General features: G+C 51.4%; 2 protein-coding genes and 1 long non-coding RNA gene across 6 annotated transcripts in view; 1 reads left to right on the top strand and 2 right to left on the bottom strand.

Annotated features, from left to right (window-relative positions):
- RAB8A (RAB8A, member RAS oncogene family) overlaps positions 1 to 4,193 on the bottom strand; it is an 18,443-nt gene extending 14,250 nt beyond the window's left edge. The window contains exon 1 of the mRNA XM_060630522.3: positions 4,070 to 4,193. Within this exon, the coding sequence (XP_060486505.1) occupies positions 4,070 to 4,193 (124 nt within the window). The remainder of the gene's footprint in view (positions 1 to 4,069) is intronic.
- The window catches only part of LOC132678323 (uncharacterized), a 9,430-nt gene extending 1,212 nt beyond the window's left edge, over positions 1 to 8,218 (top strand). Inside the window, exon 2 of the long non-coding RNA XR_009609555.3 lies at positions 656 to 8,218. This is a non-coding gene — a long non-coding RNA (uncharacterized LOC132678323). The remainder of the gene's footprint in view (positions 1 to 655) is intronic.
- Positions 7,085 to 17,073, bottom strand: part of TPM4 (tropomyosin 4) — a 21,816-nt gene continuing 11,827 nt past the window's right edge. For 2 of the 4 annotated variants that reach the window (XM_060630517.3, XM_060630519.3), the window contains 6 exons: positions 15,772 to 15,889; positions 15,265 to 15,335; positions 14,277 to 14,352; positions 12,722 to 12,784; positions 12,567 to 12,636; positions 7,085 to 8,519 (listed from right to left, as the gene is read on the bottom strand). In XM_060630517.3, coding sequence (XP_060486500.1) covers positions 8,437 to 8,519; positions 12,567 to 12,636; positions 12,722 to 12,784; positions 14,277 to 14,352; positions 15,265 to 15,335; positions 15,772 to 15,889 — 481 coding nt within the window. In that variant the 3' untranslated portion in view covers positions 7,085 to 8,436. Of the gene's footprint in view, positions 8,520 to 11,266; positions 11,537 to 12,566; positions 12,637 to 12,721; positions 12,785 to 14,276; positions 14,353 to 15,264; positions 15,336 to 15,771; positions 15,890 to 17,073 lie in introns of those variants that run through there. The other 2 variants (XM_060630518.3, XM_060630520.3) reach the window with 1 other exon arrangement.

The following is a 17,073-nucleotide window of genomic DNA, read 5'->3' as shown; positions in this document are numbered from 1 at the left end:
CCCCTCTGCCCACCAGGCAGCCTCTCAGAGTCGGCCTCCACGGAATCTTTCGAGGGCCAGAGCCCCACGCCTCCCACCACCTAGCACCAGGCCCTCCCAAACACACAGGGCATGGAGCCCCAGGATGCCCCCCAATACTGCTCTCACGGACCTCCAGCCTTCGCACATGCCGTTCCTTCTCTGTGGGTGGTCCCTATGCCGCCCACCTGTCGCCCTAACAAACTTTCTCCTTTCATTGTTTCAAGTTTATTTGCTTGCGAGAGAGAGAGAGAGAGAGAGAGAGAGAGAGAGAGAGAGAGTGCATGTGCGCGTACGTGGGGGAGGGGCAGAGAGAGAGAGGGAAAGAATCCCAAGCAGGCTCCACGCTGTCGGCACAGAGCCCAACGTGGGGCTTGATCCCACGAACCATGAGTTCGTGACCTGAGCCAAAAGCAAGAGTCGGACGCTCAACCACTGAGCCTCCACCAGACCTGCTGGAAGGTCGCCTTCCAAGAAGCCTTCCTGACCCTGCCCTCCTCTCCCACTTGTCGGCTGTAGTCCCCTTTCCCCAAGACCAGGGTGACCTCTCAGCCTCCTACCCCCTCAGTCCCCTCCCCAGCTTTCCTGACCACATTCAACCATGTCACGAAGCTAACCTCTGTTCCAAACCTGCCAGCGTGTCCACCAACGGATGGGCAGATAAACAGAACGTGGCCCATCCGTACTACCACCCGGCCGTGAAAAGGAATGCAGGCCTGACACACGCTGCGACAACCAAAAACACCTTCCAGAAGCTTCCGCCACCCCCTCGGCCCCAGGATGAAGTGAGAACAGTTGAGCGTGTGCGCCAAGGTCCTGCCTCGCCTGGCCACCGCGCGGCAAACAGCTCCCACGACTGTTTCCTAAGTATCCCGTGCGCAGTCTGGACTCAGGGCTCTTGTGCTCGCTCTTCCCTCTCTTGGAACATCGCTTCCTTCCATGACTTCCTGGCTCCCCCGGCCTTTCACTCAGACCTCGGTTCAAGTCACCTCCCCAGGTGAGCCTTCCTGACCATCCTCACTCTCTCTCCCCTCGCTTCTTTTCCTTCTTCGGGTGCACACCCTTGACAGTGCATTTGCTCCACGGATCTTGGGGTGAAAGTTGCCCATGGAAAACAGCCCGACCCTGCCTTTACCTCCGCGAGTTTGTTCTACATCTTTGCCCTCGAAGCCTGGAGGCGGGAGCCTGGCTTGAGCCCTCAGAACTGATGACGGGATGTTAATTCCATCGCTGCCCACCTCAGGAGCTGTCCAGGGGACCACAGGGAATATCAGTCTGCATCTGAAATGTGCCCACGAGGACAGAAGCTCCAGGAGAGCAGGGACTCAGACGTCTTACTCATGGCTGTGTCTCCGGTAACTCAGCATGGCAGAGGCCAGCTATGTATCTACTAGAAACTGATCACCCAGTCCCACACACACACCTAGACTACAGGCCTTGTTACATTGGTTTCCCTCTGATTCACCCCAGTCATTTCTTCAGCCCCTGCAGCCGTGCTGGCACACAGCAGGCGTTGGGGAAAGATGGCAGGGCGAAAGAAATAAAAGCCACAGGGTGCCGTGTGGTTTACGAAGCACGTTCACATCTGCCATGTGTCTCCCTGAAGGTATGAGTGAATGGGGCCCCGAGGAAGCCGTGGGAGCTGAGCCAGGCTGTGAAGAACCAATTCCGAACTTGGCCGCCGGGCCAAGTTCACACCGCCAGTGATCGATGCAGCTTTTGAGAACGGGCTCTGGCAAAACGAAAGCTGGGCAGGAAATGAACAGCCACTTAATCCCTGATCCATAAAGACAAGCCAGAGGTGTACTCAGTGCCAGTAGAGAATCACCTTTACACATTCAGTTGCATTCCAGGACTAAGTGGCCCAGTGTTGTTCCTTCCTAAAACAGCCCCTACCTCCCGTCCCAGGTCCACAGGGACACGTGAAATCAAGATGCCCTGTTTAATCGGCAAAGCCCCACAGCATCACTCTGTCCTAACCTCTTCCTGGGTTTCATTAACACACTAGATTTAATTAGGAAGTGTTAAACTTTACAAGGCTAAGAATTATGAGGCCATCACTTCAAGGTCAGGATGAATTAAATTTGCTCAGAAGACAGAGGCCTACTGGAAAACTACAAATGTAATCAGAATACTGAGGTGGGAGGGAAGGATTCTGGGTTTAAGTGCCACCTGTACCTCCCTAGACGACCTTGCCCAAGCCATGTCTTTGTCTGGAAGTGGAGGTCGGCCTCCTCAGAGCCCTAAAGAGCCAGACTGGGTTTCCTGGACAAGAATGAGAAACCAACAGAAAGATCCAATCTCCAAATTGATCTCACTAGTGCTTGTGCTGAACAGGAAGTTTCCGACGCTGGGACACTGAGGTCTGGGTGAGAGCAAGCCACAGCCTGCCAGGACGTAACATCACTTCCTGATTCATGGAGATGCAAACGCTATCCCAAAGTTGGACCCTGGAGTGGTGGAGGGGGAGGAATCAGAAACATCTGGGTCCAGGGATGAGATGCTGTCACTGCAGGAGCCAGAAATTCTGCTTCCTCCAGGCCGCCTCCGGACACGATAACAACCTCTTACTCGTTGTACATTTACGATCCTCAACCATCCAGGGCACTGGTCAAGGCAGAGAGCATCACTCCTAAACTGAAGAAACAGGGCTCAGAGTCTAAGTGCTTGTTCAGGGTCGCCCAGCGGCTGGAAAGCTGGAATGACCATTTCCAGTCCAATTCTCTCAACTGTCAAGTGCAGCTCCTGGAGAGGGGCAGGAATGGAATGAGCGGCTCATGGTGGGGTTCAGGGAGATAAGGTTATTGGGCTCGAGTTACACAGGGGGTAAAGCAAAGCCTGGTTCCTAGGCTTTCCCCATTCAGAATCAACTCCTGGGCTTGCTGACTATTCTGGAACAAGGCTGCACAGCTCACAGGCCACTCCATTTGATTGGTGTTACCTCCAGGTCAAACGTTTTCACACGGGCAATGGCTGTTTTTGTGACATGGGGACAAGTCAGCTCCACTTTTGTGGATATCAGAACTGAGAAGCAACAAGCCAATTCTGTTCAACCACAACGTGGGCTGGCTTTGTGGGAAAGGCTGTTCTGCAAAGTGACAACTGGTGTCCCGGGCCTCAAGATAGGGAAGTCAGCACCGTCTGTGGCAGCGGCTGATTTTGGTTTCTCACTCAAGTTTTTATCTGGCATCTCCTTGGGGATGACAGGTCCCAGGGCAGGCAGCTGTCAGTCATCATTGCTATCACCTTCTAGTGGGATGGAAGGTCGGGCAGAGAAAGGCTCCAGACTCTTTCTTGCCATTCCTTCTAGAAGAAATTCACCCATGGGGGAAACAGGGTCAGGGAGAGGGGCTTAACCCCTGAACATTACAGAGGAAAGAGCAGGAGAGGGCTGGCTCTGGGATGGATCAGCCGTGCTTGCCCTGGGGATGAGTGCTCCCATCCGGTGGTCCAGTCTTGATTTTGGGCGTTAGACCCACAAGGATTCAAATTCCATCCTTGCCACCTGCAGACTGTGTGACCTTGGGTGAGTCGCATGCCTCCCCGAGCCTCAAATTCCTCAGTGAGGCTCATAACAGCACTTAACACAAAGGACTGGAGGGTGTAATAATGCACATAAAGGGGCTAGCGCACAGTACATGCTTAATAAGGTCAGATGTCAAAGGCCTCTTCCTACGGCCAACTCCCCAAGCCTGTTTCACTTCTGTAAGACGGCGACCCCAAAAGAACAGCTTCGAGGACTGCTGTGTGGACAGCACGAGATGACCGGCGCCAAAACCCCAGCCCAAGACCTGTACTTCCTGACGAGCAAGCTGAGAGTTGGGGCCTCAGTCTCCCCATCTGTAAAATGGGCCCTCGGTTCCTATCCCCTTCCCCATAGCCCGGGAACCCCCGAAAAGAGGTGGAAGCGGTTGCTCTTTTCCCCTCCGGTCCCCTCGACCCTCTCTAATCCCTGGATCCGTCCGGCCCAGCCGCTCCCTCAGCCCCAGCCCTTCAGGGGCGCGCCCGGCCCGGGCCTCCGGCGTCCCCGGCCGCTCCCCGGCCCCGCTACCTATGGTGGAGATGAAAGTTGAGTTGAACGCGTCCTCGGAGAAGCGGAACAGGACACAGGTCTTCCCCACCCCCGAGTCCCCGATCAGCAGCAGCTTGAACAGGTAATCGTAGGTCTTCGCCATATTACACTCTCTCCCCGACGGGAAGTGCGGCCAGCGCCTCGCCACTGGCCGCTGGTTCCGTCCATCAGCGCCGAGCCCGCCCCCTATTGGCTCCCGGCCCGCGGCGCGTCACCCAGGCCGACACCCTCCCCCGCGCCCCTCCCGTCGCGGGGAGACGTGGGGAAGGGGAGACCAAGGCGCGGTGCCGGAAGCGGCCCGAGCGCGCCGGTCATTGGTCGGCGCTAGGGACAAGGCGGGCTGCAATTGGCCAGCGGTGAAGAGTCCAGGGGCTTCAAATGAAGACCGGGGGGGCGGGGCATCGCGTGTCCCCGCCTTCTGCCCGCCCCCGACTTGGGGGCAGCCACGCCCCCGGGTGGGAGTGGGAGGGCGGGGAACGTCGCCAACGGCTCCGCGCGCCCGCAGTGGGGCGCGTGCGCATGCGGCCCGGGAGACCGTTGGGTGCCGGCAGAGGGCGCACGCGCGGCGGGTTCTCCGGTTCCCGCCCTCACGGCCCGCGCAGCCTCCGTAGGCTCCGGGAAGAGCGCGGGAAGGGAGTGCGCGGGTGGCGGTGTCGTCTGGAGGGCGCTGCGTCCATCCAGGGGGAACCGAAGAGGAAAGGAGAGTGGGGACGCTCGTCATCGTCGAAGCGAGGCCTCTTCGGGACGTCTTCCGGGGTCTCGGCGCCGGCCGGGGGGACTACTCCGCCGCCTGAGCGGCTTCACTGCCACCAGCCGTACCCGCGGGAACTCCTCGCGACGCGCCTTTGGACCTAATTAGGGACTGTCCAGACCACTGTCTGCCTGCAGTTCCCACCCCCCCCCCCCCGACCCCCCGCCAAGCCTCAGCCGCCAGGGGAGCTAGGGTCGTGAGGATGCTAGGAACAGTCACATCGTTGTCCTTTGCCTGCCTGTTGTCGGCACGTACGAAAACTACACCGAAAGTCCTTAATCCCCACCCTAACCCACTGGGGTCAGCAGTCTGATTCTGCCTTTTTATGCTGAGCAAACCGAGGCCAGAGCTTAAGGGACCCTCCCGGGCTCCAGAGTGGGAAGGTGGCTTTGAGCTGGGACACGCCAGCCTCGGAGGCCTGAGATCCGGGTGGTGTCCTGCTTGTCAGAGGTGGGCGTTGGGAAGGCGTCTAGACTCACATAAGGTTCCTGCCCAAGCCGGCCCTGGCCGCCCTTCCTGCCTCCCTCTAGGGCCAGCCCCGCTGATCTGGCTGCTGGGGGGCGGGGGAGAGCTTCAAGCAGAGCCGCCGGCCACGTCGGCTTTGGCGTCTGTAACGTTGGGCGCTACCGACCACCTTCCTGGGACTTGGACCGTTCTACTGGCTGGTTTCTTCGGCCGCGACGCCTCCCTTCCCTGCATGCTGCTGCTCAGATCCCATGGCAGTCTTTGGGGTTTCCACATGCCCCTTAGGAGTTCCTCGCGGTTCTAGGTCTGTTCCGCCCTCTGGGTGATCTCCTTCAATACTGTGGCTGCTGAGATCTCCGCACAGGTGATTCTTGGAGGAATCCACATAGCCCCGCCATCCTTCTGTGTCCAGCTGCTTTGTGGATTTGGCAAAGGTACTTTGACAGGTCCACAACCGAACGTGTCAACTTCTACTCAGACTGGCGTGGCCTGAATCACCTTCCGAGTGAAACCGAAGCCCGGGTTCTAGTAGTTGTTGAATCTTGCTCTTCTCTGCACTGGTCTCCTGGATTATTCTCGAATCCAGATTTCACTCTGTGGTATGTTTGTTCTAAAACACTTACCCACTACCCGTTGGTGGTCGGTTGGGATCAAGTCATTGCCATCTGGCCTTAACCTAGGTTATACCTAGGTATGCCCTAGGTTCCGCATACACTTCATGGGATTGGGAAGCTCCCTGAGACCTGAGATCAATTTAACAAACACTAAATACTTCTGTTGAATGCGAGACTCCAGATGGACTATAACAGTATCTGCATTTTAGACTGCAGCCCCAGGGAGTGGGCAGGAGGGAGAGAAGGAACTTCAATCTAGTGATGGTAGGGCACCTAGAGAAGGGGAGGATACTTTATTCATTGACATTCCGTTTCTGCCATCGAAACAAGCTCACAGCGTCCGCCAAATGTTGAATATGAAGGAAATGTTTTTAATTGCACTTGGTGAGCAAAAAATTGTCTACACACACGAATGTTTGGCTTTCAATTCTCTTTGACTCCTTATCCCATCAGATCGTGAGACCAATATCAAAGCAATTCTGGTAATGAAACTGCAGTCACCTTTGACACTCTCTTCGAGTTACCTGCCAGCCAGTCAGCTGTCTCAAGTTATCTTCCTCCAGATCACTTCCTTTTCATTCCCAGGCAAGCACTATCTGGGATTAACAGGAACCACTTCCTAACTGGCCACCCCGCCTCTAGTCTGCCCCCCCATTCTAGTCCTTCCTGAAAATGACTAAGTAGATTTTCCTAATGTGTTTCTTTGTTGATTAGTCTTCAGCGGCTCTCCACTCCTGACCAAATTAAGTTGGGGCTCTCATCACTATGGACCAGTTTACCTTCCAACTTTCCTCCTTCCTTCCTTTATATACGCAACACACAGAAGCCTTACGCAGGCAGGCCTTGTGCCTTCCTGACTCAAGCAACAGGGGCCATTTTCCCTGCTCCTGTCTCATCTATTAAAATCCTAGTTATTCTTCACAGCCTGGCTTAGGCGGGACTGGGTGTATAACAAAGGACAGGAGCTTTTGAATTACTGAGGCCAAGTGCTCTCACCTGAATATAGAGGTAATAATCCTCCTATCATGAAGTCACGGTATAAAGCAAATAACCTTTGTTAATCATCTTGGCACAGTAATCTTTCCATCCTACTAACGTTCGCTGAACCAGAATACCTTATGTGTCCCCCCACCCCCAAACACATTCTAAAGTTCACACAAATGATAGTTTATGTAAAAATTTATTTGACCAAAATGTAGAAAAAGTGATACTATTACATATGATACAGTTGCAAGAATCTAAATGAAAGGTGTGCGTTTTATTTAATTGCACAATTTGCTAGTGTACCTTCTGGGTAGTGTGATGCTTAATAAATAGGAGTGAGGGGCAGAGAATCTGGATAAGCTAGAAGCAGGGTGATTTTGTCAGAATTGTAAACTTGAGTTGGCCCCCACACTGCTGGGGAATGTGGAATGTTTCAGCTCTGAGATGTTACCCCAGAAAGCAGAAAGACAACAAAGCCAAAATGCAGCTGTGCCTACAAAATGCTCCATATCCAGTTTAATCAGGAGTTTCTTGGTCTTTCATTAACTTGGTCCTGAAGAAGGAATTAAAGTCCTACATAAGTAAATCTTCAGTTTGCTATTCCCGGAAGTATACAGGAGAGGAAGCGAGGCCCATTGCTTTATCTGTACTTTGCTGTCAGAGAGGACCCTTCTGCCCAGTAGTTGTCAGCATTGCTCAGTTATTGATGGCTCACAGTCTTTTTGATAGGACTTCTCTGAATGAGACTGAATTCTGCCACATTCATTCCTGCTAAGCAGATGGTCTCAGATCAGAGCAGACAAGCATGGGTCATTATTGGAATAAGAGATCTGCTCCTCAGAGAACCTCAGAATGAAAGAAACCTGTAGAGGAACATAGGATCTATCCAGAAAATATCTGGGTACTTATTACGATGATTTCCCAAGCATTCTCATACTACCTGCCCAGAGGATGTTTGTTCTGCATGGTGGTGTGTGGGAAAGAGCCAGGATGATAAGGTTGATCTATGGTTTATGACTTCCCATAAGGCAAGCCCTCTTCCCCCTCCTCCCTTTTTTTATGCTCTGGATGGAAAATCCCTACCCATTTTAATGGGATGGTCCCTGGCTACCTGTCGTGTGACCAACAGTGGCCCAGAAGGTTATGCATTCTGCGGCCTTTTAAGTTTACCTGTGACTAGACACTGGAGTTGGTTTTTGAAAGTATAAGTTTGTCTATTCTCCCAGGAACCAAACGCCCTCAGTCTCTATAGGCGTATGCTCAGTATGAAATACCCTGCCTACCTTATGAATAAATGCAACTTAAAGATAAAAATAGAGCTGAAAAAGCTGGTGCCATTTGAAAAAAGGAAGGAATGAGATTTAACGGGGTGCTCAAAGCTTCTCTGATACAAAATATTTGGTCACGTACTCATAATTTGCTTGACATTTCCAGCAAAGCGAAGATTTCAATAGCAAAAGAAACTTCTTACAAGAGAAGAGAAAGACACAGAGCTCTGGAGTTTCTGTTGGAACAAGACTCTTCTGTTTTGGTTATATACAGTTAAGTTCGTTTAGTGTCTGATCCAGTGTCTGATGTAAGCCCACATTCTCTTCTTTGGCCTGGGCAAGTTTTTCTGGTGAGGATTAAGAGTGGGGGGGAAAATAAATTAATAAGCATCTAAAATTTTGTTAAGAGAAAAAAAAAAAAAAAGCTTCTAAAACCCCACACCGTCAGAGTGAAAGTCAGAGCGGAGAAAGTACTCCACATTTAATTATAGCAGAACACCATCTAATAACAGGGTTTGAGTATCAAATACGGGAGTCAGATACAGTTTTGAGATAAAACACAGAGTCTTCAACTAAATTTGAACTTCAGGTACACAACAAATAATTTTATAGTACAGGTCTATCCCAAATGTTGCATGAAATATACTTAGGCCAAAAAATTATTCATTGCCTATCTGAAATTCACATTTAACTGGGTGTCCTGTGTTTTAACTTGGTAAATCTGGCAGTCTAGAGTTAGAACACCTGGATGTAAGCCCCAGCCGTCCCTCTGAAATAAGGCATTTAATCTTGCTACATCTCCGTTTCCCCGTCTGTCAAGGATAACGACAACAATGTGTGGTGTGGGAATTATCATAAGGAGATAATAAATGAGACACCCTACAGAACTTCTGAAGTGCTACACAAACATCAGATCTGGGAAACAGGACATTTCTCCCCTAGTGCCAGTTTGGTGGCCTTTGGTAGGAAACTATAATCCTGAAACCCGTTTTCTCCTTTGGAGCTTCTGGGAATGGCCATTTAAATTCCAGGCATAATTGTGTTTTTGTGTCCGTGTGTCCACAGCAATGTGGTCAAACCCCAGAGAAATGCAGCATGACTAAAATCTAAGTCAGATTACGGGTGAATTATTAAATGACCGAGCTGATAAAATAAAAAATTTAAAAACTAAAACAGCGAGATGCCATTTAGAGCTATGCGTGACAGAGCTCAGGACAGAACCGGTTTGCAATGAGTGATGGCTGATAAGAGGACTAGGCCAAGAATCATTAAAATACTGGAGGAAAGCAAAATGCCTCCTAAAAATGTGATAGGATCAGCTTGGACATTTTCAGAAAGGGAAAAAAAAAAAAAGGCTGCGAAGGTGGCAACCTTTCAACTACAACCGCTGGGCCTTTCATCCGATGAGGCCCTTAGAACCTCAAGTTGCTACGATCTGGGCGGATTGTGTCAGAAAGGAAGAGTGACCTGGGCCCGACTAATCTGGACGGACGGCGCCGGTTCGGCGTGAGCCAATGTCTCCATTGTCTCTCCTAATGTTTACCAACCAAGACATCGCTTTTTTTTGCAGAAAAGTGAAGCGGCTCGTTCAGGGTCCCACGGCTGAAATGGCAGGGCTGGGATTCAAACCCAGGTCTCCCCACTACAGATGCTGACCTCAACTCACCGCTTAGATTCCCTGGCATCTACTCTGTGGTAGGTGTGAGATAACATAACAGGTAGTCGTAGATTTCTGTAGCCCTAATTTCTCTACATGAGGCTCCACCTAGTTGCTTAGTTAAGCTGAACGACTGGATAAGCAGGGCTGCAGTTATTTCAAAGGGCGGGGGATACCTAGGTCTGGAAAAGTCCCAGGAACAAATATACACAGAGAGAAAACACAAAACACCCACACCCCTTCATAGGCTAATTTTCCCAGGGGCGTAAGTATGGCCGTGTGTGAGGGGAGTGGTTTATGCAAAAATTCAGGGGGGGATGATAGGACACCAGGAAGAGGCTGGGAGTAGAAGGGTGTGGGTCGTTTAAGGGAGATGGACTTTGGAGGGGTGAATACAAAGAACCCACCTGAATAAGAAATTACAGGCTGAGGAATAAGCTACAGTGACAAAAAAAATCGATCTAACTGGAGATTTTCCTGCCACTCCCAGGTTCAAGGGGCAGTCTACAAGACTTGACACTAACATGTCAGTGTTTCTGGGATAATTTGGGGGTGGGTACAGAGAAGTGGATAAAAATATTTGAAATGTGCATTCTTATGGAAAAATGTATGAGCTTTTGGTCACTTTCAGTGTGACCTCTTAGTACCCACAGGCTAATTTTTTTGTTTTTTTAATATACCCACAGGCTAACTTTATGAGTGCTCACCAAACCAAGGCAAGGTTCCTGGTTCTTGTTAAATCAAGTATGAGGAGATGTTAGCATCTCAGGCAACCTTGTTTGGAACTCAGAAATGCATCCTTTCTCTTTGTCTGGCTTTCCAGCAGCCTCCACTCCCTTTCCCTGCTAATGGGATGCTCTTTAATTCCTTGTATAGTTGTCTTCTAAGGGCGGGGTATAGAGGTGAGGTTCCCTGGTGAACTTCCTCCCAGGACTGGGAGGGCTGGATACATGTTCCATGAACAATGAAGATATAGGGGACCCTAGACACCATTCTCAAGAGAGTAACAGAGAGAACACGCGTGAAAAGGCGGAATAAGGAGACCACAAAATGCCATTGCCGCTTTTTGAATCCGTAGATCAAAACCCGCTCAAGAGTAGCCTCTTTGTAGACACGAGCCTGCCAGTTTTTGCACATTCTGCTGACTCTATTAAGCTGCTTAAGAGGTCGGATGAGTCTCCATTCAAAAACAATTTCTATTTAAGGAAAAACTGCTTATCGGCACGCAGATATAGTTCGCTAGCAACATATTTGAGAGCTCATGCCAAATTGGCGTTTGTTTTCGTATCGTTGGAAAAGAATCATGTGGGCATAACTTTCTTTTTGAAATGAGCTCTTCATTGGAACCACCCACTTTCTGTTGTAGCCACGGTCCAGGGCATCACAGCTACGGCTCAAAAGCGGCAAGGGAAGAACATGACAATGAGAGGGCCTGGGCATGAGGAGGCCTGTCTTTATTTCAGTCACACAGTCACACAGTCACAGACACAGCAGAGGAAGGCTTGAAAGACCAAACCAGGAGGCAGACCACTGGAGCTTCGAGAAGCCCACGGGACTGTAGGCACCACAGTGAGAAGGCAAACTTCAGTATTGCTAGGACAGAGGGCGGCACCCCAGCTCCCTCTTAGAGAGAGGTCATGTCGTTGAGAGCATGGTCCAGTTCCTCGCTGATAGCTTTGTACTTGAGCTTCTGAGCATATAGCTCATCTAGAGGGCGGAGGTCCCCAGGGAGACAGTTCGGAAGAAGAGGTACAGGGGACAGAACGTGAGGGTCGGAGTGGAGTGCCACAGATGAACAATGACAGGAAGGAAACAAAAGTGAGAAAAGAAAGCATGAACTGAAAGAAAGCTGTGTCCTATGTCAAACACATGAGAAAACAAAAGATCAACGGAGAGGTTTCCAAGTGGTTTGGGGCCCTGCAGGGGATTAGCTGTAACGAACCTTTGAAAGAATGGAGACTAGAAATGGACACAGCGTCTACCCCCAACCTCCCGCCCCAGGTTATTTCTGACTTTCAGTGATGTCACCCAGTCCAAAGGTTATATATACTTTGGAACGGGGGGATTTTCCCTTATATGGAAACCTCACCTCCCAAACCAAACACTGGACACACGGTCTGGGGAATAAGTTCTGTACCCTTTCTGGGTGGGAGAGATGGTTTTAGGAGATGTTTGAATCCCAATATTCTGGAATTTCCTGGTTATTTTATGAAGAATGCGGGACAGAATTTTTTTTTTTTTTTTTTTTTTAAGTTGGAACTCTTCAAGAAATTCTGGGATATGTGGGCACCAGACTTGCAGACTGGAGTCTTTATTCAGTCTCTACATTCTCTATGCTTCCATTTTCTCATACTGTGATAAACTCTTGAGCGCTCTGGGAGAGAGCTTCTGTAAAAATGTAAGGCATTTTAAAAATGCAAGGCGTCTCTCAGGAATGAGCAAATTGAAGGAAATTCTGAAGACTTTTAAAATCAGCCATATTTGGGCCTCCATATTCACATGTGGAGCTAATTAAGCATGAGATCTTTTAGTTCTTGAGAAGTGGCGACCCAAGTCTGAATTTGACTTGCACGGTCCTGTCCCGTGCTTCTGACCTCCTGCTGTGCCCTCACCCTGCACTTCACTTTCCTAAGAGGAACAAAGCCCAGCTCAGCCCCTCCACAGACTCCTCCCACTTGCCAGGAGATTGTCCTGCAGAGGGAGGCCGAAAAAATGCAATGACATGGCAGTGTCATACCTTCCAGGTCATCAATGGTCTTTTCCAGTTTTGCAACCGTTCTCTCTGCAAATTCAGCACGGGTCTCAGCCTGGAGGAAAAGAAAGGAGTCCCTAAGACGGCTTCGCGACCAGCCCCAAGAGAAACTTGAACTAGCCGGGTACGGTCACGCTCACCTCTTTCAGTTTGTCGGACAAAAGTTTAATTTCTTCTTCGTATTTATCCTCCTTTTCAGAATACTGCGGGAGAAACCAAAGCAGTACTTTAAAAAAGGGGGGGACCAAAAAAGAAAGAAAGAAAGGAAACAGAAAAAAAAAAGAAAAGAATGTAGGTTCTCTGCTCCTCAGAGAAAAGCGTGTGCTTGAAGCGCCACGAACACGCCTGGGAGGCCGAGTGGACACAGCAGCACCTTTCCGGGCAGAAGAGATGGGCACAAAACTGAGGAGCGCATCCGTAGGGGAGCCCTCTGGGATGGAACCTGCGCACTCTCCAGTCTCCCAGCCTCAGGCCTGAGATCGCCCCCTGCCCCAGCACGGAATGCTCCTTTCCCCGTCACTACATGTCAGAAATTAGTTTTGTTTCGCCAGGTTCAACTGAGATCAGCACTAGCTAACCTTTATAGCTGCTTGCTCCGTTGCCAGATATCCCCAATCCCATTTTACAGATGAGTAAGGAGTCATAGAGAGGTTAAGGAGTTTGTCTAGGGTCACACGGCTAGGAAGTGACCAAGCCATGACTGGAACCTGACTCTGGAATCTGAGCTCCTGGCAATCATCATGCTTTATAGCCCTTTGACACGTCACCTGCTTGTAACACATTTCCCAACTTTCCAAGGTCCCTCTGTTGGGAGTCTTCAAGCACTGTATTACAGGGCCAGTCTCTTCAACTCAACGAGACTCTGAGCCCTTGAGGAGCAGAAGCCATATCATCGCTGTTACATCTATCCCCATGGCCCAGGACAGCGTTTGGCACCCACACATAAGCTACATTTGCTCATCAAATATCTTAGTATCCATGTTAGTACTAATGACACGGCGCTAAACAAGACAGATACGCTCCCTGTCCTTAAAACTTTCAGTCTGGCAAGGAAGGCATATCGTTAATTGAGTAATTATGACCAACACGATGAACCACACGATAGGAAAAGAAGTAGGCGGGGCTATACAGCCAAGAAACCCCTAACCTAGATGTTCAGTGCAACTGGAGGGCCCTGGGGTGCGGGGGGTGGGGGGTAGGGTGAGGAAGAAATAAAGATGGGGAATTCACAGGTCAGGCCACGAAGGGGTGTGTTCATTCCTGATGCGGTTCTCTCCGGTAATGACTGCTTTGGATACTATTTCAGCCTAAAAAGCCCAATTCCACCTCTCATATCTGCTGCTTGACCTGTTAGAGTGTATTTCTGGGGGATCCAGGGGAATCATTTGAGAGTGAGGCTCTGTATTTATACAATTATGCTCAGCTCTCCCTAGGAAGTGCCTGACCAGGGACCAATCTCATATTCCATCTCCACCCTTGTAGAAGGTGGGGGCGAAGGTGGCACCAAGACCCCACCGAAGAAGGAGTCTAGCCACTGGACATCTCTTTTTATAGAGGGAAAAACCTTGTGGCTGGGCAGCAAAGCTACTGTTAGCAAACACAGGTCAGATCCCTGAGACCCTGGGCATGCTCCCGTGTTCCTTGGGGGGAAGCAAAGAAAGTCCAACAAATCACCAACTCAAGCCGGCCACCAACCTTCTCAGAGGCAGCCTCGAGTGATTTCAGATTGTTCGTGACGTTCTTGAGTTCTTCTTCCAGGTCACCACATTTTCTGTGCAGAGAGACAAAGGAATCTGGCGCCCTATCCACCCTCATAGCAGGCAATTCCCCTCAAGGTTTTCAAAAAGGAGGAATCCCCGCTGCCTAGGGCCCCCAGAAGGAATGCGGGAGAAAAATGTTAATGGCTTTTTCTGAGCCGGAGTGCTGTGCACTTATCAAAACCCTGTCGTGGCTGGCAAGGGCACAGCAGGCCGAGGAGTATTTGGAAGGTTTGTAAAGCACTCCTGGGCTCTCGCCAGGGGTGAGGCAACTGGGACTTGTGAAATCTGTGAATTATGAGGCTGACTCCAGAAGGTGCAACAATGCCATGGAGCACAGGAGGAGAGAGCAATCGGTTTGCACCCGACCCTCAGGGAGGCAGGCTCGAGAACGGATCCGCCGGATTCCCCTCTCTCAGCGCGGCGGGATGCTCCATGGAGCTGGATTCCTCACCCAAGACCAAGGGGAGACATTCTTGTTCCCCCAGAGCTTGCGTGACTGTGGTCAAGCTTCTCACCTTTCCTCCCCCAGGTATGTGTCCCAGCCAAACAATGACATCAGGAACAAGGCAGTGAAACACGACAGGGAAGCCTGCCTTTCAGAGGCAAATGTTCTCTTAAGAAGGCACAGCTTCCTTAGATCATCCTCTCTGGGAAAATAGGACTTCCCGGCCTCTCTGCTCCTGCCTGTCTCACTCCTATTTCCCAATACCTTTGTGGGAAGAGTCAACACGTAGACAAGCGCTTCCCAGGGCAGTTAAGAACAGACACCCTGTCAGCCATGGGGACGAGGAGCAGGGGCTGAGCTCTGAGTCCCTGATGCCCCTCCACTTGGCTTGAGCACTGGCCTTACCAAGTCGGAGTCAATACCCAGTGCAACCAACTCCCTCCCGCTCCGTCCCTCTCAGTCCCGCTCTGCCACTCACAGTTCGGACACCTCTGCGCGCTCCTCCGCCCTCTCCAGCTCGCCCTCCAGGATGACCAATTTACGAGCCACCTGCAGACAGAAAGGACCAACTGGGACCCCAACAACCACGTCTAGGAGGATGCCCCCCTCCCCGCTTGCAGACGGTGAGGCCCCTCCCCAGACCATCTGTGAAGACTCTGGCCCCGGAGGGAGGCAGACAGGAAGGGAAGCAGACCACGGAGGCCAGCAGGAGAGCAACAGAACTTTCAAGGTCCCCAGACCCACAGGATTCCCAATGTCAGCCAAACTGTGCCAAAGCACCCGGCTGTGGGACAAAACGTGATCTGACCAGTGGGTCTCCCTACCAAGTCAGACAAGTGCCACAGAGTTCCCCGGGACTTTCTAGCATTGCGGAAGATCGTCTCCTAGCCGAGTGGCCATCTCTGGAAGAACAGACGTGGACGCAGAAGGACAGCTGCCCCAACCAGGCGTTTCCTTCAGGCGGCCCCGGGGCTGCCCCGCTCACCTCCTCGTACTTGCGGTCGGCCTCCTCGGCAATGTGCTTGGCCTCTTTGAGCTGCATCTCCTGAATTTCCATCTTTTCCTCATCTTTCATGGCCCGGTTTTCTATCACCTTCATTCCTCTGCAAGGAGCAACTTTGTCATTACCGCCGCCCCCCCCCCCCCCACCAGATTACCACCCTCGTATACCTCCAGACACCTGCTCATCCAAGCACCTCTCTGATGCCCACCAAGAACCTGTGCTCCGCACAGAAGATTGCAGAGGTGTTCTTCACTTCACCTTGGCCTTCACCTTCACAACTGCCCCACGAGGTAGGAACCTCATCCCCCACTTTGCAGAGGAAGAAACGGAGCCACAGGGAGGCCAAGTAACCTGCTCAAGGCTGCGTAGCTAGTAAGTGGCAGAGCCGGGACTCAAACCCTGGTGATCTGGCTCCAGATCCTCAGCTCCCATCCTCTACGGCCCCTCACCGACTAGTAACAAGCGCGGACACGCCAACGGTTACCACGATGGGATGAGGGGTCTGGGCCAGGGCAGCTGTGGGAATGACGAGTTCTGCTGCACTGGGGGAGGAGGTGTGTATGCGTCCTGGGAGGCTTTCCAAAAGAGAACACAGGGAAACCCCAGGAGCGTTTCAAAAGCAGGAGTGAATGGAAGCCAGAAAGAGGAACGGGAAGACCAGGTAAGACGCAGGTACCAACAAGGTGAGGGGTGAGGACGGCCCGATCTGAAGTGGATGCGTCCAATTTGGAAAGGACAGTGTCCCGGGGACAGCTGGAAATGTGCAAGGCAGCTGGCTTACCAGGAAACGAGCTCACTCTGGCCCGCACTGCTCAGAGTGCACTAGGGCAGCTCAGATACCCCGAAAGAGGCCAACCCAGTACGACGTATTGATGTGCGTCATGCCTGCCCAGAGTGGAGGACCGTACATATCTTGCTGTTTAATAAATACTTCCATTCGGGCTGTCGCTCCCATTCCTCAAAACACCCTTCCCATCTGTACAGAGCCTTAACCTCCGTGGACGGGCAGACTTGGAAAACCGTTGCAGCTCTGGAGAGATCAAAGTGGCTTGCCCAACGATTAGTACGTGGCTGTGGAAGGACTGGAATCTAGGCCCTCCAGCTCCCAAGTACAGAATTCTATCAAAACTAGCCTTCTCCAACGAGGGGGTCACCAAAGGCCTCTGGTGACATGACACAAGTAAGTGGGTTTGGTCAACTCCTGGAAGGGAGACATCTGGCCAGGCTGGTCTGACTGTGAACGCGGGCAGCGGCTAACCCAGGCCCCAGGCACAGCCCCGAGCA

Source organism: Panthera onca, chromosome A2 (assembly GCF_046562875.1).
Source record: "Panthera onca isolate mPanOnc1 chromosome A2, mPanOnc1 haplotype 2, whole genome shotgun sequence".
Classification (NCBI taxonomy): domain Eukaryota; kingdom Metazoa; phylum Chordata; class Mammalia; order Carnivora; family Felidae; genus Panthera; species Panthera onca.
This window is presented reverse-complemented; position numbering and strand designations above follow the sequence as displayed.